Genomic DNA, 24,144 nt, shown 5'->3' with positions numbered 1-24,144 from the left:
GCCTCTCACTGTGTGCCTGTGTGTAAATGAATAAATAAAATCTTAAAACCAAAAAAAAGGAGATGCATAGGCATATGTGTCACAAGTATTCAGGAGTATGCATAATCTGAGCACTACGCTGCATTCGAGTATTTGTGAACATGGGGGAGGGAGACTACCTCTCACTTTCGCTCTGAGCTTTATGGGATTACTTCTTTGGCCACTGGTCTTCCAACACACCCACATTTTCCAACTCCCTTTCTAAGAGTTATTATGGTTCAGGGGAGAGAGCACAGTAGTCCAGAGACCTGGGATGAGGCCCAATTCTGCTACTCGTTAGCCTTGTACTACGAGCCTGTCGTTCTGTTGCCCGAACCTCATTTACCCTGTCTGTGAAATGGGGTGCTAACCAGTCACATCTACCTAGAATTCAGAGCTCCAGGCCCCGTTGTCCCCTGGCCCTACCTGTCCCTACTCCAGACAGTTCTCTCCTTGCTCATCCTTATCCATTGCCACGCCCTGGTGTGGAGGCAGGGCAGACAACTTGGGACTCCTCAGCTCTGAAGGTGAGTCTTCTTTCTTCCTGTACTCCAGGCTGGTGGGGAGGCAGGATTTCCAGAGCTCCTGGAGCACAGTTTGAAAACCATGGACCTAGGCAGCCTTGTGTTCATTGCCTTGGCTTCTCAGAGAATCCAGAGGGTCCTGAGGACCAGTATCCATGGGGTAACATGGCATGATTCATGGATGAGGATGTGGACCTCAGAGGGGAGGGCGGGGGAGGAGAGTGTATCGACCTCCGGGATGTGCATGTGGAATGGCTACTGTCTCAGGGGAGCCCCAGCCCTGATGCCTGCAATGTCCCTGGAGCCTGTGTATCCATGGGAGAGGGGACCTTCATGGGACAATGGGTGTGGCTTGCACACTTGCATGGGCTGAGCACTCCAAAAGCCTCCCTGCCCCTGCCCTGCTGTGCTTCCAGGCCTTCCACTGGGCATCCCTAGGGGCACCTGGGGCTGTCTGGGTCCAGCACAGGAGCAGGAGCTGATTGGGGGCCTTCAGAATCAAACTTTCCCCAAAGCTGTATAATCTGGGCCTCTGGCTCCCACTGGCCTGAATGAGGACTGAGCCAGGATCAGCATTTTTTATTCCAGAGAAAGAAACACATACTCTAGTAGAGCTGGGCATTCAAGGCCCATTCCCCACATACGAGTCAAATGGGTTAATGCACATAAGGCAGTTACTCCCCATCCTTTCCATGCCTTAGAGATCGTAGAAAACTAAAGTATTTATGTAGTTGCTGGCTGCCTAGCAGGCCGAGGGACAGTACTGCAGTGCACAGGTAACCGGTTCTGGACATACAAGGATGCCACCTTGGGACGCTCACATGTAAAGCATTTAGCCGAGGCCCTGTGACGGTGGATCTGAACCTTCACCACACTTTAGAATGGGCTTTAAAGAAAATAATTTTGCCCAGGCCTTACCACGGGCCAACCGTCTAGTGATTCCGGGTGGTGAGACCTGGGCATGGGTATATTTTTAAAGCTCCCCAGGGAGAGTTGAGAAGCCCTGGCCCAAGAATGAAGTGAGCATTCAGCAAATGTCAGCCAGCTCTAACGAAAGTGGCTCCGTGTCCTCCAATGTGCTGTTCTCCTTGACTGAGCAGCAGAAGGGCTGGGCTGGGCTGGGCTGGGCTGGGGGGCCAGGAGTCATGGAGGGCACCACTGCTCAGGAGAGATGAATGCCGGGTAGGGCAGCCTGGCATCCATCTCCCTCAGCCATGTCTCGGAAAATTGAATTACCACTTGTATTTTTCAGCTGCTGCCCGCCTGGCTGGCTGGAATGTGGAAGGGAGCTGAGGCAGTGAGCACCTCAGGGTAGGGAAAAGGTTGTGGGGAAGACCCCCCCAGCCTCCCTCCCTAGGAGAGAGGAGGCAACTCAAGGGGTCCTTTGGGAGGAGACCATTCCCAAGGTGGGCCCTCAGTCTCCGATCTTCCCAAAGGCAGGCAGGTAGGATGAGAATGCGCTGGCTGGCTCGGGGGAAGGGGGAGACTCTGGCCCTGTCTGTCCTCGGGAAGGTCCCTCTGGGGGAACAGGATTGGTGTAGCTGCTGTTCAAGGACAACCAGGTTTGTTTGGAGAGACCAGAGCCTCTGCCTGGAGGAGCAGAGCCCAGGTTGTGAGAGCCCAGCCTGGGTCTCCAGCACGATGGAGGCGGCCCACCAAGTAGAACACCACTAAACTGAACACCGGGACACAGGCTTGGGTCCCCAACCTGATGAGAAAGTTGCCTGTGTGTCCTCAGCCTAGTCCTCTCATCCCTCTGGGGTCAGGCACTTGATTCACAGGGAAGGGGACTGGACAACCTCCCGGATCCTCACGCAGGCTGATGTTCCTAGGCAGGGCTGGCATCAGAGTCCATCCACAAGGCCGGCTGGCCCATACAGCGCTCTGGAGAGAATTAGGGAGATACCCCCTCTAGGACCAATGAACAGAAGTGTGCACTGCCCACACCAAGACGTACATGTGGGGACACAGAATAGATGGCAGGGGGTACAGAACCCTAAGCACTAGGGATCACAAAGCAAATGCACCTGGAACAGAACGAAGGATCTCAGAGCCAAGGGGACCTCTTCCAGGGCCCTGGCCATTGACATTTCCAGGCTGAGCTGGGCTGCCATAGGTGACTCTTGGTTTCCACCCTTCCTCACACTCCCGGGTCCCCAGCGTCCTGCTTCCCTCCTGCTTCCCCAGACTCTGAGACTCCCAGCAGACTTCCTTTCCCTCTCCTGACATTTCACAGTTCACAGAGCACTTTCAGACACAGCATCTTATTTGAACTTCACTGGAGAGGAAGGAAGCAGGCTCCCAAGGGTTAGAGGAGCAAGCCAGGCAGGGGTGTAGCCAGGCCCACGGAGAGGTTCTGTCTGTCTGTGTGACTCTAGCACAGCACCTGGCCCTCTTCTCTCTAGAGAGGTCCCACTCTTTATTGACACAGAGAAGGACTGGCATTCTCCTCCTCCAGGAAGTTTTCCTGGACTGAAAGGAATGTGATTCACGCAGACCAAGTGTGGTGTACCAGCCGGGGCTAGCGTTTGCTGTGCAGTGAGGAGACATCACCAAGTCTCTGGATGGACCTAGGCACTCCCTGCATCTTTCTGGGGCCTCAGACACCTCCTATAAATCTCCATTATGGATTTCTCTTCTCAGTTGGACTGGAATCCCCAAGAAAAGATTCATCTGTTCTTCCTTCCTCCTTCTTGAAGCTTCCTTGATAGAGTGGCCACACCCAAGGCTTGGCCCATAGGAGGCTGGACAATAGCTTACTTGAACGGGGAAGGACAGCCTGGTTGCAGAACTGTGGATCGGGGTTTGGAGGGAGCTCTCGGGATGCTCACGTCTGGGGTGTGACCAGAAACCAAGAGCAGGGGCAGGCGGAAGCAGAGGTTGTGGGTGTAGGTGGGCAGCGGTTAAGTGCTTTGCCTGGGAGCACTAACTGTCTTCAGTGAGGCTCTGGCTCTACTACTGACTGGCTACCTGCCCTTGACCGGCTCGGTTCCCCTCATTAAGCTTCAATTTACCCACCTGTCCTAGGAAGAGGCTGAGTCGGACCGCAGTAACAGTAGTAATAGCGATTTATTCATTAGCGACTTAAATAATAAAATCAGCGAAGGCCTACTAGGGGGGATATGCACCATTCTTATTTAATACTGGGAGGGCGTGGGCGTTATGATTCCACCCACACGGGGTTAAGAAGCTGAGGCTCGGAGAGGTCAAGTCACCAGCCCAAGCGCACCGGCCCAGAGCTTGCCCTGACCCCGCGGGGCCTGGAGCACAGACGGTCTGACTTCAGAGCAGGATAAGTTGTAAGCCACCCCCCCCCCCGCCCCCGTCCCCACCCTCACCCCCGCTCCTTTCTGGCCACAGAGGTGTTCTCCAGGGGTCACATTTGAGGACATCCCCGGAGGGGGGGAGGCAAAGCTGGCCGATCTTCCCAGGCCCTGGGCTGTGGGGGCCCAGAGTAAGCCAAGCGGACTCTGGGACTTGCCGGGTGAGGAAGGCTTCCCGGAGGAGGAAGCGCAGACTAGACCCACGGACCCGCAGGGACTCCTGAGGACGCGGAAGGGGGCAGAGGAGGGCTTTCTGGCTCGGGGAGGCTGGGAAGGGGGGCAGCGAGCCCCGGCCCAGCCCGGACCCTTTGGGGCGCGCGCTCGCCTCCGCACCGCCGCCGGGGTCGCCCGCAGCTCGGGCGGTGTCGGGGCGGCCGGGCGAGCGCGGCGGGCGGGGTCCCGCTCCCCCGCACCCCCCGCTAACCCCTCCCCCGGGCGCCCATTGGTCCACACCCCCACCCGCACCCCACCCTGCGAGGAGCGCGGCGGAGGCGGTGGTCGCTCGCCTCGCTCCGGCCCGGCCTGGCTTGGCGGCGCCTCTCCCGCAGGACCGAGCCCGCGGGGCGCGGGGCGCGGGGCGCGGGGCGCGGGGGGCGCGGGGGCGCGGGGGCGCGGGGGGCGGGCGGGGGCGCCGCGCCCGGGCCCGGGCGGTGACTGGCGGCGGCGGCGGCTCCAGCTCCGGCGAGCGCGGTCCCCGCGTGCGCACACGCACACGCACACGCCGCGGCGCAGGGGCCCGGACACCGGCCGCCGGCGGACACGCGGACGCGGGGACCCGGGCTCGGCGCGCGCTCCTCGGCGCCCTCGCTCCAGCCCGGGCCTCCCGCCGGAGTCCGCCCGCAGCCCGCAGCCCGCAGCCCGCAGCCCGCAGCCCGCCGCGAGGCCCGGTGCGAGCAGGTAAGGGCCGCCCGGCCGCCCCTCCCGATGCAGAACCCTCGTCCCCGCGGGGGGCAGCGGCCCCTTCCTCCCCTCGGCGACCCCCGCGGCCCCTCCCGCTGCTGCTCCCTTCCTGCGCGACAGCCCGACCCCCCCCCCCCCCCCATCTGGGGTAGTACCTGGGGCAGCAGCTCCCTGCAGCCCCTCCCCGCGCCAGAGGGAGAACCTGGGGCAGGACCGGCACTGCGGCCGGGGGGACCCAGGGGGACCCAGGGGGACCCAGACCGAGGGACCCAGGGGGACCCAGAGGGACCCGTCTCCCTACTCCCAAGGCAGACGGACGCGCCTACGCGGATGGGGAAGGCAGCGCTGGAGGGGCCCTGGCTGCTGGCTACCGCAGTCCCCAGGGGGGCTGAGGGGTGGGCAGGCGCCGTGCAGGGGGGGTGGGGGCAGGGGCCAGCCTAGAATGCCCCCCCCATAGTGACACATTCGGGATTGTCCAAAAGAGCGTCGTCTCTCGGTTTCCCGCGGCGCAGAGGGGATGGGGTCTTGACGCCTGGGCGCGGGTGGTGGTCTCGCAGGAGACGCCCTAAGGGGGCCGGGGGGGGGGGGGGGGGGGGGGGGGGGAGCTCCGGCCTCCCTGGGCCCAAGAGGGCCAGCCCGAGACCCCTGCCGGCCGCCTTAAAGGCACAGGCTCCTGCTGCAGCTGCGGGAGGCGGGGGCCACATCCTGGGCGGGATGTTGGCGCTTTGAGGGCCTTCGAAGGGGCCAGGGCCGGGGAGGGGGTGAAGCTAGCCGCTCAGGAGGGAGCCTGGCCAGAAGCTGATTGCATGTCACACGGAGCTGGGGAGCGGAGCCTCACCACTGGAAGGAGTTCAGGCCCCTTTTGGAAGCCGCTGGGGGAGGGCTGGTGGGCCCCTGCGAATTCTCCAGACCATTTCTACGCTTTTAGTGTGGTCAGTGTCCCTGACTTTACCCTGGCCCTATAGCGTCCCACAAAGCATCCCCTCTCCCCGCTAAAAAAGAGAGAAAAAAAAAAAAAAAAGAGAAAGAAAGGAAGGAAACACACAGCAGTTAGCTTTTCTGTTGCACAGCCCAGTGTGTGGGGTGCCTGGGGAGTGGGATGGGGCTACACACCATCAGTGGAGGGTCACTTGCCTTGGGACTGCTGTTAGGCAGAGAGAGACAAGCATCAGGTCAGGCTCGAGGCTTTGAGTGGATGTGAACTAGTGAATGGGATGAAAAACTATTTATGAGCTTGGGGGTGGGCAGCAGCACCCAGATTTTCTCAGGAGACCCCAATCTCAGTTCGGTGCTGGCTGAGGGTGGGGTTGGCAGAGTCCCCAGCTGAATCTGGGGCTCCTGCTCCCCGCTGACCTTGGGGAGGGCAAGCAGAGGTGCCAGTCTGGATACAAACCGAAATTGGAACATACCCATTGGAAACAACACACTGGGGTGGGCTCTTGGCCAAATCTTCCAACCAATCCATCAACAGGTGGGTAGGGTGACCAGGGATGCAGTCCTGGTCCCTTCCTCTATGGATGATTCATTGGTGGGTCTGTATCTGGGCCCGGCTCCCTCTAGTCTGTTTGTCCCTGTGTGCAGTGAGGACAGGTGTCAGTGGGGAGCCTCTCGAGGGACCCTTCCCTGCATTCTGAGGACTAACCAGGCTGAACATCCATTAAAGTCCTCTTTTGTGTAAAGTTCAGGCTGGCAGGAGGTTGATTGGAGAAACACTTTGGGACCCCCTCGCCCCCCCCCCTTTTTTTTATGTGGCCACCCCTCCCTGTCACTCTTCTACTTTGGGACACTCCTCAATTTGTGTTGAATACACAAACACATAAAATAGGTATTTACAGGGATCCCTGGGTGGCGCAGCGGTTTGGCGCCTGCCTTTGGCCCAGGGCACGATCCTGGAGACCCGGGATCAAATCCCACGTCGGGCTCCCGGTGTATGGAGCCTGCACCCTCTGCCTGTGTCTCTGCCTCTCTCTCTCTCTCTCTGTGTGACTATCATAAATTAAAAAAAAAAAAAAAGGTATTTACAAATCAGTATGTGCAGCTAAGGGGCTAGGAAAAACAGGAGCTAAGGCCACAAGGTGGCTTTCTTCCTAGGGAGGTGGCCTCAGATTGAGTGTCCTGGGTCTCTATCCTCCCAGGGATGAAGTCTTCATTGACCAAGGGCTGGCACCAGTTAAGTGGAGGACACTTTGTGCTGTCTGCCAGAGGGCAGAACCAAGGTGTGCCAAGCGCAGAGCGGGAGCCCAGCTCAGTGCCAGGAAGGCCTCACTTCCCTGAGAGCCACCCAGCATGGAGCCAGTACCTGGGGGTGACAGTGAGTTTCTGTCTTACGAGGTATGTGAGCAGAGGTCTGATGCCCCAGATAGGGCTGTTGGGGGCTCTCTACCCTGGTAGGGCCAAAGGCATGGGAAACCTTGGCCGCCCCTGGACAGAGCAATCTGAGTCCAGGGACTGAACGTGCTGGGCCTAGTGGTCCAGCTGCCTGGCAACATACAGGCTTAGAAACTCCTTGGCGGCGACATTTGTACTAAGCCCTGGATGCCGTCAGAGGCACATGGTGACAGCCACCCCCACAGTGACACACAAAGAGGTAGTGACACACTGCCTAGGAGGCATGTAGGTTTCCAGTGACACCTGTCACCGGGCTGGGGCAGGACATGCAACAGCAGAAAGACATATGGACTTTGGGACACACTGTCTCACACAGATCTTGCATACCTGGGGACTCGGACATTGGCCACAGGAAGATCACAAAAGTCTTCCTTAATGAAAGTCTGGATGCACACGGAATCAAATGGAGAAAGTGCACGTGTTGCATGAGATTAGACTGAGGGTTGACAAACTTTTTCGGGAAGGGGCTAGATAGTAAATAGGCTTCGCTGGCCGTGCACCCTGTGGCAGTTGCTTCGTTCTGCTGTTGTAGCAGAAAAGCAACCGTAGGTGACACGTAAACAGATGAGCGTGGCTGTGTTCTGATAAACTCTGCTTAGGGATGCTGAAATTTGAATTTCATACAATTTTTTATGTGCCATGAAATGTGAGTCTTAATTTTTCCTGACCATTTAAAAATGTACAAACCCTTCTTGGCTCCCTGGCTGTACAAAAATAGGGGACAGGCTGGCTCGGACCTGCTGGAAGTGTTTGCCAACCTCTGGCCTAAGGTCAGAGAAGAAAAGTGATTTAAAAGATTAAAGGAGGAAGGGCTTAGTCCTGGGAGGCCGAGCTGCCCTAGGGGGCCGTGGATGCTTCCCTCCACTCTGCCTGGAGCCCCGAGTGTCCATCTGCTTAATGGGTCAGTGCCAGGAGAGGCTCCCTGCCCGGTCTCAGCACTGCACCCCAGACAGGTCTTTGCTGTGTACGTGTGATAAATCTAAGGACACCTGGAGACAGCATTCATGAAGATGAAATGATGGTGTGTCGCTTTAGCTCACCACATAGGTCCTGAGTCCCCTTTTCCATTGACCCTCTGTGTCCGGGTCCCTGCCCGCCTCTACCAGGAGGGAGATGCAGTGACACCTGGACAAGCCCCATGTTTCCAACAAGATTTGAAGCTCACAGTGAGCAGGATGAGACCTGAAATGGCCCAGGCAGGAGGGAGGGTCTCCTTATCTAGGGCTGATGGTTCTCAGACAAGGGTGAAATCAGTGGAGGTAGAGGCAGCCAGGGCGGGCTTCCTAGAGGTGGTGATGGGAGGTGGGCTTGACCTTGAGGATACCTGGATGCTCTCCATCCAGTGCCATACGTTGCCTTCACCATCCTCAACCTTCCCCTTCTCCCCCCGACAAATGGGCACTGCAAAGGCTTGGCGGAGGAAAAAAAAAGCTCCTTTGTAGGCTCCTCCACGCGGCCCAGCTTCTGATTGAAGGCTGTGTAGTGAACCAGGTCTTGCCTTTGGTTTCTTCCCCTCCCTCCTGTTCCCTTTTGACATTTCCTTCCTGCCATTTGCCCCGAGATGGGCCAGGGAGTCCTTCCTCTCCCCTTTTCCATGAGTCTCTGGATTCTGTTCCCTTCCTTCCATTCCCTGCCCAGGGATTCCCCTCCATCACCTCCACCCTGAATCCGGAGAATGGCCTCCGTGTGGGTTTTTCCCCTTCTGCTCGGCTTGCCAGCCGTCTGAGTATTGCCTCAGTGGGAAGCTTCTCACTTCACTCCCCAGCTTAGGGGCCTTCAGTGCGCCTGTCTTATCCCAGGGACCAAGGCTGCAGTGTCTCCAGCACCCGCAGACTGGCATCAACCTCCCACCCCCCTGACATCTTGCTGAGCCCCTGAGCACCCCCAGTCACCCTCCCAAGCCCATTCTCCAGGCACTTGTCAGAGATCCCTGGGGAGGTCTCTGGGCTCCCACTGTATGCTGGGGTCATGTGCGAATCAGAGCTGGCTCCCCCTTCCAGGGGCTCATGCCCACTCAGGAGGGCCTGGGGGGGTGACAAGGAAAGGCAGATAGAGAGGCACTCATAGTCCCTCCCTGCCTGGGAGGTGCTCCCTGGACTGTCAACAAACAGGGGTCTGCTCCTGGCTTCCATTCCCTCCCTGTCCACCCTCTCCCTCCACGCCTCCCACTGCCTTCCACCGGGCCCCTGCCTGCTATCCGGACTCTCCCTCCACCCCCATTATTATCTTCTGCTTCCTCCTCCCCCTCTCCTCCCCTCTCAATCCCACTTCGTGGGGGGTGGGTCTCTCCCTGGCAGAGAACTCCCAGCATCCCTTCCAGGACAGCAGATGTGCCTGGACTCCTCAGTGTGGAAGGGCTTTGCAGCGTGACTTTGGGAAAGTCTCCTGGTTCCTTGGGGCCTCACACCCTCGTAAGTGAGATGGGATAACACTCCCAATGTGCATGTGTGCGTTCCAGCCCAGCCCTTCCCTGCCCTGAGCCCAGGTTTCCCACGTGTCAAGTGGAGGGTGTGGGTGGGATCGTGGGGGACCCTTCCAGGGACCTGGGTTGTGTCACTTACTGTGCACAGGACCTCAGAGGCCAGGCTCTGAAAGGGGAAGGTTTGAACACCCAGAGGAGCATCAACAGTAATGATTAATCGAGAGGATGCCCTGCAATCGAGAGGATGCCCATTACCCAGGCATCGGGCTGTGGCCCTCATCAGCTCTGACCCTACTGAGGAGGAAAGAGGCTTTAGAGGTTCCCTGTTCCTTCTCCAGAAGCGAGTGTAGTTTCCTCCCTTTGAAGGGTGAACTTGGCATGGGGGGTGGGGGCAGGGTGTCGGGGTAGGTAACATTTTTATCCTTTGGTCTTCCCTTCCTGGTTTCCTGCCCTGGGAGGGAGAAAAGGAAGTGGGGGGCAGATCCTGCTCAGGTGCACTAAAAAAGGGAGTATGTGGTGAGCAAGGGAGGCCAGTGATCCACTTCCTGTGGGTCAGCTGTCTCGTGTCAGGCTTGGCAGTGCCCGGTGAGGTGAAGGGAGGGGTGCTGAGCAGCCAGGGGAGTTCAGTAGTGGGTAGCCCAGATGGGCCCCAGCCCCATGAGGGCAGAAGAAGGGCCTAGATCTGTGTGGCCCAATGGAGCAGGAGGGTGAGGTGCTGCCCTCCCACCGTGGGGGTGTGTAGAAGGCAAGGGCTGGCCCCGAAGGACATGGTGGAAGGAAATCAGAGCTTTTCCCTGAGGGCCCTGGGCCAGCCGCTGAGCGGGGTGGGCGCCCGGTCCCCGGAGCTGGGCCACCCTCAGCCGGAGTGCAGCAGAAAGGGTCCTGCAGGTGCAGTCGTGGGGCAGCGGGGAGTGGCTGCAGGGTCTCTGAGTCCCCTCCCACTCCCATGGGGAAAGTGGGGAGCCCGGTGAGTCACCGCTGGCTCCCGTGTGCTGACTGATGACACTCTCTTCCTGTGTGCTTGGCGCAGTGGCTCACCGAGCACGCGGCGGCTGCTCCAGTCTGTTCCCGTTGGTTGCTGTCAGTCCACCACGCTGGTGGGGCCCGAAGAGGGCCTCCCGAGTGTGGACGGGGGAGCAGACTCCCCTGTAGACCACATACCTGTCACACGTGCATTCCCGCCAGGCAGGGCTCCAGTACTCTCTGCTGTGTGACCTTGGGAAGAATCTCACCCTCTCTGGGCTCAGTTTCCCCACAGGGAGCGCAGTAGTAATGAAAGATGGCCTTTAAAGCCCGTCTCCGGTGTGAAATGGTGTGTCTATAATGAACTCTTCCTAAGGAAGATATTTCAGATGTAGAAATACGTGCAGGGGGGAGCTGACCAATCCCTAAAGGTGTGGGAAGGATCACGAACAACATACAGTGCATTCTGCGCTGATCTTCCCTTTGCCAAAGACGGAGAATGGCAGGAGTGTAGGATGGAGTGTTCGAGCTTTGGAACCAGCCAGCTTGGGTTCCCTCCCAGCTCTACTGCATATTTGCTGTGTGACTTTGGAGAAGTCACTTAGTTTCTCTGTGCCTTAGTCACCTTAGCTATAGAATAAGGATAATGCTAGCAACTACTTTAAGGTTTGGGGCAGGTGAAATGAGTTAATGCAAATTGATTGCTTGGAAGAGTCCCTCGCACATACTGGGCGTTTAATAAATGTTAGTCATTAGCAAATAAAGGTGTAGCAGCCCTGCTGCTCCCATTTTGCAAGTGACACAGGGCTATGGGGATAGAGGTGACAGCGAGAAGTGCAAAAACCTGAACATAGGTAGTAAGAAATTAGTGACGGTTAATACCAGTGTGGCCCTACTGTTGGAACCAGGCTATGCGATAGACTCTGTAGTTTACTTACATGAATTTGGTGTCTCACCGTAGTATTTCTGAGATAGTATTACTATTATTTCCATTTTACAGTCAAATCGAGGCACAGAAAACCTGATTTTCCTGAAGTCCTAAGTCTTAAAACTCTAGCAAAGTGGTCCCCACGTCCGCCACCATAAATGCCAGGGAGTAGGGTTTAATTGTTCTCAGATCAGTTGCAGAAGCCAGTTGCCCCAGCAGAGCCTGCACCCGAGAGAGCGAGCCTGGAATATCGGTGACCCGCTTGTCCTGAGCCAGCTGTGTGGCTGGGCCGAAAGAGTCCAGTGTTCATCCTCAGGGAGGGGAGAGTCCCACCCCAGACCACAGTGGCCAGGCCTAGCCTTGTCCTGTGCCATGGTCCCTGGCAGGTTGGGGGAGTGCAGAGGGGAGGTGGCCAGGATGGGGTGGGGGAGGAGGAGCAGCTGACAGGACTGGCAGGTGTCGGGGAGGGACACATCTCAGGGGGCGGGATCTCAGGGGGCAGGGGCACCATGCATGTGGCCCACAAGAGGAGTAGGTTTGGGGCAAGTGGCCTCCAACTGTAAACTCTGAGCGTAGTCCAATAAGGGTGTAGGGAGGTGTGAGGGCGTGGATGGGGGGCGGATGAGGGGCAGAAATGCCAGAAGGGGCTGGGGACACTGTCATCTTGGAGAAGCTAGAGAAGATGATCCCTGAGGTCCCCAGCTGGGGGTGGGGGGCATGGGGGAGATCAAGGCCCTGGAGCTCTCCCACACTCTCTCACTGGGGAGTCCGGTTGGGCAGGGGGTGGCCTGGGGAGGGGTGGGGAGAGGACACTAGTGGGCTAAGAACGATTAGATCTTAAGAGTTCTCATCACAAGAGAAATGTTACATCTGTGTGGTGACGATGTGAACGAGACTTAACCGTGGCGATGGCACAGATGAACATCCACTCGTTACGTCGCGTACCCGGGACTAATAGAATGCTACGTGTGTCAGTTATATCTCAATTAAAAGAAAAGAGGGCGAGAGTGGGAATGGGGAAGCCGGGTCCAGATCCAGATGAGGCCCTGTGATGAGAGCACCCCAGCCCCTCCACCCTGCGTCACTGGGCTGCTTCACATCATTGCCTGAGCAGCCTAGTGACAAAGCAGAGCTGGGGGATGGTGGGGCCGTGGGGCCTCGGCTCCGGCTGGTTTCTAATCAGTGCCGAGGCGCTGGCCTGCGGAGAGCGGGCAGGAGCACCCTGCAAGTCCGGCGTGCCCCTGGGAGTGTGCGAGCGTGTGCGTATGTGTGTGTGAGCATCTGTGCCAGGATCCAAATATATCTAATTGCCTCTGTGCATCTGAATGCCTTTGCGTACTCATGTGTGTGTGTTACTCCTGTAGATCCAGGATCTGGTAAACGTATGTGAGCCTCTGCCCTGCTGGGTGCTTGCATCCGTACCTACCTTTACGCTGTGTCCTGGGGGTGCTTCTGCATTTCTGCGAGGGAGAGCGTGTGCGTGTGCAAATGCACGTAGAGTTGCCTGTCAGCCCCTGAAGGAATCTTCACCTTTGGGTATCTCGTGCATGGCAGTGTACTGATGCCTCAAGTGGGTGCCCTGGGGATGGATGTCTCTCTTTGTCTCTGTGGGGTTTACATGTGTTTACGCTCTTCTCTGTGGACCTGCTTCTGTGTGTGTGTGTGTGTGTGTGTGTGTGTGTGTGTGAGAGAGAGAGAGAGGATATCATCAAAAACCAGCGAGCTCTCAAACACAAATCCATTCTCTGCTTGCGTGCTGCCGCCCACTTGCCCCTAGAGCACCCAGAGTTGTGGGAGTTGCTTGCTCTTCCGGTCCAGCCCTCTCAGTTCTAATAAAGGTCAAAACAGGCACCTTAAAATCCTACCCTATGTGAGCGTTACCTGGAGAGCCAGAACCGGCGTTGATCTTCGGGGCCTCAGCCCCGGAGACACTGACTCAGTTGGGCAGGGATATTTTTAAATGCCCCTCAGTGATTCTGATGGGTGGTCCGAGCTGAGTGTGGGCTAAGAGGTCAGAGCACATCTTCGGACCGGGGTTGGGGCTTGGGGACGGGGCAGCAAGTCTCCATTTGGGGGACCCCGTCCTGAGGGAGGCAGGTAGTGCTGTTGCCATCTCAGAGTGTCGCTGAGAGCCCGGAGCTCTTGATGTCATTTCTAAGTGCTCTTGTCAGGTGTCCTCCTCCAGGAGCCTTGCTCTGTGTCCCAGGGCAGAGGTCTCCCCGCCCCCCCCCCCCCAAGAGACAAATAGCAGCTGGTCCTGTTTATGGTGGCGCCTTGCTGGGAGTATGAGGGAGGTGGCCTCTGAGGAAGGAGCACTGTGTCCATTTAGTGACACAGGCTGTGCACCCATTTCCCTTCTCTGGCTCTTGTCCAGGTCCTGCTGGCTTGGAGGGTGCTGAGATGGGGAGTCACCTCCCTCTTGGCTAAGACATGCATGACCAGTCCAGGTGGGGTGTCATGTGGAGGGTCCTGGGAGTGGGTATAAAAATCAAAGCCTGGGAGTCCAGCCCAGCTGGTCCTAGGGGTGCCCAGGGATGCTGGGGCCAGTGTTTCCCCAGCCTGCCCAGTCCTTCCTGCCCCACAGGGGAGATCCTGCACTGGCATCCTCAGGACGCCTTGGACTTCTCCGAGCATTTCTTGGGGATACCCGAAGCCTCCCTCAGTGTTTCTGAGTGGGCCCTCGGTGGATAGAGCAACAGGTGGATAAGATAGGACCCCTTTTGTTGAGCTTTCCTGCGGCACATTTTTTTCCTCTTTTTTGGGTCCTTGCTTGTCACCAGATTGAGCTTGAAGAAGCTAGGAGAGAGGGGGAGGACACGTGGGTAGGCAGAGAGCCAGGGGCGCAGAGGAACCAGGGTAATGGCAGCTCTGCCCCCCGAGGGGGTTATGCAGAGACTAATGGTTGGGATGCAGCCCTCCATGGGTCTCTGAATCAGGCACCTATGGTGGTGGCCCTGACACCGACCTACTGAATCGTTTTAATAATAATTTAATAGTAATAAAAATACTATTTTTTAAATTACCGTGTGGTATTTCCTTGCATGGCTGCCGGGGCCTATTAACAGTGCCTGCTTGATGGATGCTTTGTTGCTTCATTTTCTGCTGTTGATGCTATTTTAGGTGATGCTGCAGTGAATATGGTTGCCTATGCTTTTTTTTCTTCCCCCTTGACCAGTGCAAATATTTCTCGATAAAGACCCAGATGTGGAATTGCTGGGTTGAAGGGAATACACATTAATGATCGATTTTAGAAGCAGACCAGGCTCTACCCCTGGGAATGTGCCAGGGCTTGCACATCCTCCCCATTGGGCTCCCTTTACTTGGTCTGGTCCCCACCAGGACCTCCCCACTTGGAGCATGCTCTTTGGCAGTCACTGTCTTGTATGTCACGGTGGTGGAGGCTTTGTCCTGCAGCCCAGGTGGCCTGAGAGAGGGTGAAAGGTTACGTCTGTTAGCAGGCGGGGCTCGGCAGCTGGCATGAAGTGGTGAGCGCGTAGTAGAAGCGCAGTTCTTTCTTATGTAGTGGTCCGGAGCGAGGCAGGCCTTCCAGGCTGGTGGGGTGCTCACTGGGATTTGGTTCCCTTTGGTGTGTTTGTTACTCTCCACTCCATGGGTGTTGCCTTGGTGGCACTGTCACAGCCAGGTCTAGCACTTAGGAAGGGTGAAAGAGCAGAAGCGGGGAGTGTGTGCTGCCTGAGGGACACATGGTACAGAAGTGATGCATGTCACTCCCACCCATATTCTGTAGGTGGGAACTTCATCACAGGCCCACACCTGCGAGCAGAAGGGACTAAGAAATGTCCTCTTGAGGTGGGCATGCTTGTGCCAGCTAGGACTCTGTGGCAGTGGAGGGAGATATGGGGACACAGTTGTTTGCTACAGAGGAGAAGCCATGCAGACCCTTCTGGTGGTCTGATGGGGGCCTGAGCCCGTGTGTTCCCCACCGCATCCCCACTGCCCAGCACTGTGTAAGTGCTCAGGAAATGCCTGTTTGATAGAAGAATAAAGAAGGCATAGACAACGGCAGGGAGGGGCTTACCCTTGTAGGCCAGAGCCTTGCTGCAGGTGAGGAGGGTGTCAGGTGCCCCTCCTCTGCCGCGGGACCCGCAGGACTCATGCTTTCCTTTCTCTCTAGGCCGTAGACACCTTGGGGTTAACCAGTGGCTGCTCTGAGTGGGAGGCAAGCAGTGCTGCCCTGAGTCTCCTTCCGGATTGAGAAGCGTCATGGCCAGCATCTTGCAGGCCTCCCTGGCTGCTTTCCTCCTGCTGCCTGTGGTAAGGGCCCAGGACCCTCCCCTCCATGACCAACTGGAGCCCCAGGCTCACCTGAGCTCACACCCCAGAGAACCTGTGTCTGTTGTGTGTCCTTCGCCAAGCTCGGGTCAGCTGGCTGTTATCTCTGCCTGAACCCCCACCGAGCCATTCAGTACCTTTGTGTGAGGTACAAAGGGTACCCCTTCTTCAAGATCTTGTACTGACTTGCCTAGAAATTATGACACAATTTACTAATCTATTATGATGAAGCAGATGTGGCAACCTTTAGAGTTGTGCAGTGTACAACCTGCTCGACTGTATGCAGGGGCCTTAGTTACAGCTGCAGAAAGCTTTTTGATCCCAATCCCTAGCCCATAAGTCTCGGCCAGGTTAGAGCTCAGAAGCTTGCTCTTTGCTAATGCGTCTTCCCTAAGAAGGGAAGGGTGGGGGAGGAGGGTTCCTAGGCCTTGGCCTCTGCCCCTCAACCTGGGAATTTAGACCAGCAGTCGATGCAGCTGTCTTCAGAGGCCTGGATGCCAGTCCTGTCTCCATAATGGCCTTACTCATGACCCCAGAGAAGCTCAGCCCTCTCCCTGGAAGCCTGCGCAGCTGTGAATAGTCAAAACTAGATCGGATCCCTCAGCACTGTCCTTAGCAGCTCAGATGCCTGTGCCTGCCTCCGTACTTGTGGGCACCCCTTGAGGAACCATCCCTGCCCCAGGGTTTTACTTGAAAGTGACAGCATTAGAACACAGCTGTCATGGTAGCAACACATGGGCTTAAATCCACACCTGCCACTAACTGGTTGTGTGACCTTGGGCAGGAACATTTGATCTTAATGAGTCTTGGTTTCCGCTTTTGTAACGTGGGGGCAGGAGTGAATGGGAGCAGTAGTAGGTCCCACTGAATGCAACCACTGCTCATTTGCCCACAGCCACTGGGGGTGCACCTCCTTCCTGAGCCCCCAGAGGAGAGAGAGGATGAGCTCTCCTAGCCCCTTCTCTCTCCCATCCCCTCCTTGCTCCTCCCCCGAAGTCCAGTAGTAGTAGCCTCATGGCCTCTAGAGCCAGACTGCCTAGGTTCGGATCCTGGCTGTACAGTCTCTAAGCTGTGTGACTTTGAGAAAGTTACTTAATGTCTCCGTGTTTAGGTTCACGTCTGTCAGATGGAGAATGAGCCCAGTACCCACTTTCTAGAGCTCTTAGACGGTGTATGTATGTGACAGAGTAATGCGTGCACACAGTAGCACAATGCTGTGCGTGTGTTTGCTACTATTATTAAACACGTGGAAACGGAGACCCAGGGAGGGGTGGAATCCAGTGAAGGCCGCATGTTGAACTAGGGAAGGACAAGAGCCCCTGTGGTATCCGTGGCAAAGTGGAGTCAGGGCCCCTGCTGGCCCTGAAATCTTTCTGGCACTATCTTCTTCCCGCTCCTGCCCCCCCAAGCCCCGACACACTGCCCCGGGGGCTTAGGTAGCAGGGCTTGCAGGTGAGCCTCCTGCTTGCTCCTCCTGTCCATCCTGTGTGTCCCTCGCAGGCCACCACCATGCACTCTGACTGCATCTTCAAGAAGGAGCAAGCCATGTGCCTGGAGAAGATCCAGAGGGCCAATGACCTGTTGGGCTTGAACGACTCCTTCTCAGGTGAGTAGGGTGGCGTGGAGGTCATGGCGTCCCCAGAACATCCAGGCCAGCCTTCAGAAACTGGTGTCCCAGCCTCTGGCCATTTTGTATAGGGTGGTGGAGGGTATAGGTGCCTGGGCCCTTCCGAAAACCCTCTGGGGTGATGGGAGTCCTGGATCTGCTCTGGGCAGTGGCCCCGGGGTGGCCTTCCTCGGGGACAGCCTGCCCAGGATGTCTCACTCTGGAGGAGGCAGTTCTGGGTGGCTGGATGTGGCCGCCTCTGATCCCACGGGGGCTGGGATCGGGCTGGTGTCTGCCCTGAGGAGCGGCTGTTAGTGAGCTTATTAGCAAGCAGCCTGGGCTTGGTGGCAGCAGGGACACAGCTGTTGCCAGTGGCCGAGCCGGAGAGCACCTGGTCAACCCAAAGCAGGCAGTGTGGGGTCATTCCCCTCTTCTTCTACTCGCTCTGCCAGAAGCCAGGGAATGAGGCTACAGCAGGAACCCCACTCCTACGCCTGCTGGGTACAGAGCTTTTCCTGGGGCTGCTGTTAGCAGTGATGTAGTGGGGGGTGCTGCCTCCTGGTGTTGTATGGGGCCATGCACAGCAGGACACTCAGCAGTCATAGCTCTCCCCATTAGATGCCTGGAACACCCCCAATCCCAGAGACAACCCCCAATTCCTCCCACCTTTTCCAAGTGTCCCGAGGGCATGGGATGGCTCCTGGCTGGGATCCAGGGGTCTGTGTAGCCCTCTCCTGCCGACTCCTCTCTGCACTCGTGGTGCAGATGGGATGCAGGCCCACGGGGCAGAAGAGGGCCTGGGGATTCGGGGCTGGGGGCATCCCTGGAGGCTTTGGAGCCTCACCTGTGCCTATGTTGCTGGAGGGTGGGGCTCTCTGCCCAGACTAGAGGGCTCTACTTTTCCCTCTGGATCCTCCTCATTTATGAGGAGCTCTTCTGAGCACCATCTGTTTAAATCCTTGATTAATCGGCAGCCCAGTTAAATGTAATGGTCCCTCCGGGCTGAGCTCCCTGTGCAGTCAGTGAACATTAACTGGTAATGAAGCTGCTCCTGGCCAGGCTGGCCTTTCCCTCCAGGGCAGGCTCTGGCTCAGCCCTAACTGAAGCCGAAAGTGGATTCTAGGCCCTGTCACCCAGGGCAGCTGAAGCAGGGGGCCCAGGTGGGTACACAGTTGCAGGAGACCAAAAGAATATCTGGTCCAAGCCTCTGGTCTCAGGGATGGGACAAGGGGAGCCCTGGGGGCAATGACTTGTTAGGCCACATGGGGGTGGGAGTGGGCGTGAGGCTGAGGTGTCCTGCCTCCCAGCCCCAGGAATTGTTCCTTTTGTTCCTGCATTGCAAGTCTCTGATGTACTTGGTGTTGAGCAATGAGAAGCATCCAGGAGGGAAGAGTAGAGGTGGGGTGGGGACCAGGCCTGGTGAGCTGCATGCAGGTTAATTGCACAGTGATTTGGGGAACCCTGGGTTGGGGGAGGGCATGAGGGCCTGGCCACAGGGGTGCCCTCAAAGAAGCATGAGCAAGATGGATATCAGGATGCACACCCTCCCAGGAGGGGGCAGGCCAGTGCTGAGTTGGGGGGCCTCACCCCCAGGTGATGCTCCAGACAGGAAGAAAGGAGTTCTCTGTGGGGAAGGTGGGCAAGGATTCATGGAAAAGGTGGTATTCAAACTAGATCCTTGGTTCTTAAACCTGGCTGCACATCAGAATCATCAGGAGCTTTTAGAAAAATTTACCCAAGCCACAATCCAAACCAATTAAATCAGAACCGCGGTCCGCTGTAGTCATGAGTTTTAAAGGCTCCCCAGGCAATTCCGATGAGAAGCTAGGCTGAAACCCCTGAGCGAGGCTTACGGACAAGCAGGCGCTTGATGGCAGGTGAGAGCTGGGGGATGGATGAGTGGGGAGGTGGGGAGAACATTCTCAGCTGAAGGAACCCTAGCAGGAAGAGGTGGGGGAGGGGAATGGGTAACTCCCTGTATCTGGAACCCTGAATGAGGGTGGGTGGGAGTGGGCTACAGAGAGGTCTGGCCTAGGGTCCCAGGGGCCCTGTGAGTCAGGGCTGACCACAGGTCACCCTCAAACCTGGACTTGGGTGAGGAACCCCAGGCCTGTGGAAGAAATTCCCTCATCTGCGGACCCACTCATTCATTTATTCACTCATTCATTCACTCACCCATTCATTCATTCACTCATACATGCACTCACTCATTCACTCACTTACCCATTCATTCACTCTCACTCATTCACTCACCCACTCATTCGCTCGCTCACTCATATGACAAATTGGAATCTTAGTGTCTGGCCTGGATTGAGTAGGGCAAGGCCACAGGTAGGGGACTGCAGAGAGACTCTGATAGGCCCAGATGCAGTTCACAGAGGTCATGCCAGGGGGGAGAGGTGGAGCTGGTGCTTTGGGAATTCAGTGGAAGGAGAAAGTACTTTATGCTGTGCAGGGTGAGTGGAGGTGGTGGGATCAGGGAGGGCTTCAAGGAGGAAGGGGCATTCAGGCTGGGCATGCAAGAGGCAGGGTGTGGAGGGGTCTTCCGGAAGCGAGCTTTCCTCTGACTCTGAGTGACCAGAGCAGAGAGGAGTCTACACCCTCCTACAGTCTGCCTCAAGATTCTCTTACCTCTCCCTATTGTCCTGCCATGAGTCATAGGATGGGGCTCTATAGACGAAGCTGAGATGTTATTAAGTAGAGTCAAAAGGCAGCCATCAGGTGGCAAAGAAGAGACTGAGGGCCCAGCTGGATCACCACCTCCACAGCTCTTTCTTTCTCTGTGCCTCAGAACCTTCTCTATTAAAATGAGCAGGTGGGATGGATCATGTTAGTAGCCAGTACTTATATAGACTTACCATGTGCCAGTCAATGTGCTAGTGCTTTTTTTCTCCAGAAACTTAGAGGGTTGGGTCTGTTATTACCCCTATTCTATAGCGAGGAAACTGAGGCCCACGGAGATTATGTACCTTGCTTGGAGACCAGTAAGATCCAGAGGTGAAACTTATAGTTGGGCACTCTGTGCCCTCAACCATTGGGATCCGCTGCCTTGGAAAAAGGATACGATCCACTAAAGCTCTACCCCCCTCACCAGCCATGTGATGTTGCAAAGGGCACTTAATGCCTTCATTTTTCTGTCTGAAAAATGGAGGAAAAGATGATATCTACTACCTAGCATTATTGCATTAAATGCCAATCATGGGAAATGCTAAGGGTTCTATGTGGCATTTGCTAAGTACTCAACAAAAACATGATAGTTACTTAGAGTTGTCATCTTCTGGTATGGAGTGCCTCCAGGGTCTCTCTTCTACTCGATCTGAGTTCTGTGGAAGTGTGGAGATCTCTACAGGAAACAGATCAGTACAGTTTGGAACAATCTGGAAGGGCTTTCTGGAAGACCGGAGGAGGGGTTGGGAACCAGATCCAGGCTGCAGAGGGCAGATGGAGAAGCATGGGAAGGGGAGAGAGAGCTCCAGGTGGGGGATGACCCCTGATAAAGATAGGAAGGGAGCAGTGAGTTCAGTGGGTGGGGACTGTGACAGCTCACACTTGAACACCAAGGACAGCTTCCGAATCTTCCCACACGGAGTTGCATGTAACCTCACCGACCTATGGGCTGGGTAGAGTTTTTCCTCCCATTTTACAGCTGAGGCTACGCAGACTCACAGAAGTTAGGTTGCTAGCCCCTTACCTGGTAGGTCACAGGGCCAGGGAGGGAGGAGCCAGGATGTGCATTTGGCAGTTCCGCAGTCCTTGCCGTTAACTGCTACACTGTGTTGTGGCTCAGAGGAGGAGCCGAGAGATAACCAAACTGCTCCCACCCCCCTTGTGCAGTGAAATGTCACTTGGCAGAGGAATGAGGCTGGAGAGAGAAGTAGGAGAGGACGGCCTTCAGTGTGCCCCCCGAGGCCTGCACTTCACTTGGCTAAAGGGCATCAGTGTTTCTAAGGGCCAGGATAGCAGGAGGCCTCAGCCTCTAGTGACCCTCTAGGCCTCAGCTCCAGTGCTGTGGAAGGAGACAGGGCCTGGCAAGGGGAGGCTCAGAAGTGTCCAGCCTGGCTCACTTCAGGCCTCTGGTCAGCAGGGACTTTGCCCTACAAGCTGAGGTTGGAAGAACCCCTCGGGGGGGGGCATTGGGCATCTCTCCAATGCTGAAGTTCTGGTAGAGCACTGATCTTGCGGTCAGCAGATGGGGAGAGTTTGCTAGGGTCTTAATTTTACTCACGTGCTGTATCCGAGCCTCAGGTCCTGGGGGCAACCTTGTCATTGCAGTTGAGCTAGGCTTCCTGGCTTCGTATTACACCTGCTTGAGAAAGCCAGGCAGCAGTTGATCTCCTTGCGCTGTGCAGGGCATTAGAACCCCCAGGAGCACTTAACAGATGCTGATGGCCAGGCCCTTCCCACACCAACGTGATTAGCATTTGGTGTGTGTAGGGGGCTTGTTGGAGGTATGTGTTAAAAGCCTTCAGATGATTCTAAAGCATATCCAAGTTTGAGAGCCGTTGTTGTGGCCAGAGGATGGCATCCACTGGATGCTCATGCCCTCTTGGACCAGAGAGCAGCCCCCTGAGCACAGCTAAGCCAGGCTGGGAGCTCATTCTTAGCCGAGAGCCAAATGTGAATGTAATGGAGAATTGGCAGTTGGCATGGTGTTGTGCTCGGGTGAACCAAGAGGCCAGCCCTCCCACTGTACCCCTTCTTTGCACCTCCCCCCTTTCTGTCCCTAAGCATATGCACCATGCACAGAACTCTGGCCAGAGGTCAGCTGTTGCCCCGAAGTGTACTTGAAAATGGAAAAAGAAAATCTGTCACCCTGTTCCAGTAACTGTGAGTTGTGAACTCACAGTCATGCTTTGCTATATTTGAAAAATGTATTTCTATGCATTTCGTATATTTCCTTCATTCTTTTAAATTCTAAAGCGAGTGTGTTGGAATGAGGATACTAATCTACTAGAGATGAGGTGTGTCCATCCTACAGTGTGTGTGTGTGTGTGTGTGTGTGTGTGTGTGTGTCTGGGGCAGTAGGGGGCTCCCTGGAAGGCACCTGCTTCCTGTCAACCCCTTTTCTGTCCCTGGAACACCTTAAAGAGAACTGGGATGGTAATGCACAGAGCAGCCTTCAGAGTGGAAGCCAAGGGGCAGAGAGATGTGAGGGTGACAGGGTGGGACCAGAGTTCCACAGACAGCTGAAGAGGGTAGAGAAGCCAGGCAAGGCCAGAAGAGCGAAAGCTGCCTGCATGGTTTTTTGTTCACAACATCCTCGGGGTGTTTTAAAGATGTTTATTGAGACTGTTTTGAGGAGATCTGTTAAGTGGTTTTGTACCTCGTCCCAGACCCCTGAATGCTCAGTGGGACTTGGGACCACATGGAGTCCAGCTCTGTCATGGGACACAGAGAGAGGTTGAGGCTAGAGGTGGCAGTCACTGGCTGGGTCACATGGAGGGCTGGAGCCAGCTCTGGGACAGGGCCCAGGTCTGCCATCCAACCGGGGGCTGCCCTTTGTGTGGCGGTGCTCTTGTGCCCAGAGAGAAGGAGAAAGGACTCCAATGCGTGGGAACGGGGGCTCTACTCTTAAAAGAGTTGCCGGGCCCACCCGGGTCACAGGCACAGCCTGCTTTGTCCTCTGCTCAGCCCGAGCGAGTCCGGCCAGCACCTCCTCTTTGCAGGGCTGCGGGGCTTCCGGCCGCCTGGAGGCCTTCCCTGCATGTAAGTGGGGCTGCTTGGGTGTGGTCCTCCTTGGGGGTCCCCCTGCTTTGGAGAAGATGAAAGAGGCCCGCGGTGGCTTTGGCTGGAGCAGGAGGGAAGATGCGGAAGCCTGCTCATTGCTATTCTGCTGCAACCTCAGAAGCCTGTCGGGGGCAGAGCGCTTCGCCCCAGCCCCACCTCCACTCTCACCACGAGAGGAGAGGCCTGGAGGAGGGCACCACCTAAGGGCTGGTGCCCTGGCTCCCCAGCCCCGGGGCAAGATCAGCTTCTTGACAGCACCTCCCAGCCACTCTGAGACTGAACAGGCGCTCAGCATGGGAAAGGCTGGGGTCCGCGGGGACCCTCACTTCTGACAGTCGGTTCCGTTTCTGTCCCAGACTGGTTTTCCCTTGGTCCCATAGTTCTCAGACTCGAGCCTGCATCAGAACCTCCTGGAAGGCTTGTCAAAATGCAGAATTACCGGACCCCAACCCCAGAGTTTCTGACTCAGTGGGTCTGGGTGGGGCCTGAATGCGTCTGCATCTCTGGCAGGTTCCTGTGCTGTCCCTGGCCTGCGGTCCCCACTTTGAGAACCCCTGACTTCCAGAGGGGAGGACTGCATCTTCATTCCTCCCCCCTCCACTCCCAGCACTGAGCTCACAGCTGGTCCCCATTTTATGGATCAGAAATATTGGCTGTGAGGTAAATCGAATCATTTTTTACCCTGGAACTGTGTGCTAAAATGAGGGGCTTGTTTTAACAATACCCAAGCATCCTCCAAGGGAGCACTGTGTCTTTGTCTGAGTCCCTTTGGTGCCCCTGGTCTCATGGGTTTTGAACACTGCGTGGAACTGGACAAAATCATCACCATGACAACCTGCGATTAGCTCCTTATTTTGTTCCAGTCGAGGCTAATGGCCCTTGTGTTCTCTCTCTGTTCAGTGCGCCCAAGTGGTCTTTCCCCCTCCTGCTGTCACGAGGCACCGCGTCTCCGTGGCTGCTTTGTGTCTAGTGTCTTAGTGAGAGCAGCCCCCCCAACCCAGATCCCCCCAGAGTGTGCACAGCGCTCTCCCCTGAGCAGGATCCCAGCTGTG

The 24,144-nt window shown here is 56.5% G+C and overlaps 1 protein-coding gene across 5 annotated transcripts in view; it reads left to right on the top strand.

Moving 5' to 3' along the window:
* The first annotated feature begins 4,622 nt into the window (after window positions 1-4,622).
* The window catches only part of ADCYAP1R1 (ADCYAP receptor type I), a 58,268-nt gene continuing 38,746 nt past the window's right edge, over window positions 4,623-24,144 (top strand). For 4 of the 5 annotated variants that reach the window (XM_072783590.1, XM_072783589.1, XM_072783586.1 and 1 more), the window contains exons 1-3: window positions 4,623-4,762; window positions 15,602-15,741; window positions 17,260-17,365. In XM_072783590.1, coding sequence (XP_072639691.1) covers window positions 15,691-15,741; window positions 17,260-17,365 — 157 coding nt within the window. In that variant the 5' untranslated portion in view covers window positions 4,623-4,762; window positions 15,602-15,690. Of the gene's footprint in view, window positions 4,763-9,450; window positions 9,565-15,601; window positions 15,742-17,259; window positions 17,366-24,144 lie in introns of those variants that run through there. The other variant, XM_072783587.1, reaches the window with a different exon arrangement.

This window comes from Canis lupus, chromosome 18, assembly GCF_048164855.1.
Source record: "Canis lupus baileyi chromosome 18, mCanLup2.hap1, whole genome shotgun sequence".
NCBI classification, from domain to species: domain Eukaryota; kingdom Metazoa; phylum Chordata; class Mammalia; order Carnivora; family Canidae; genus Canis; species Canis lupus.
The sequence above is the reverse complement of the archived record's forward strand: the minus strand, read 5'-3'. Positions and strand labels throughout refer to the sequence as shown.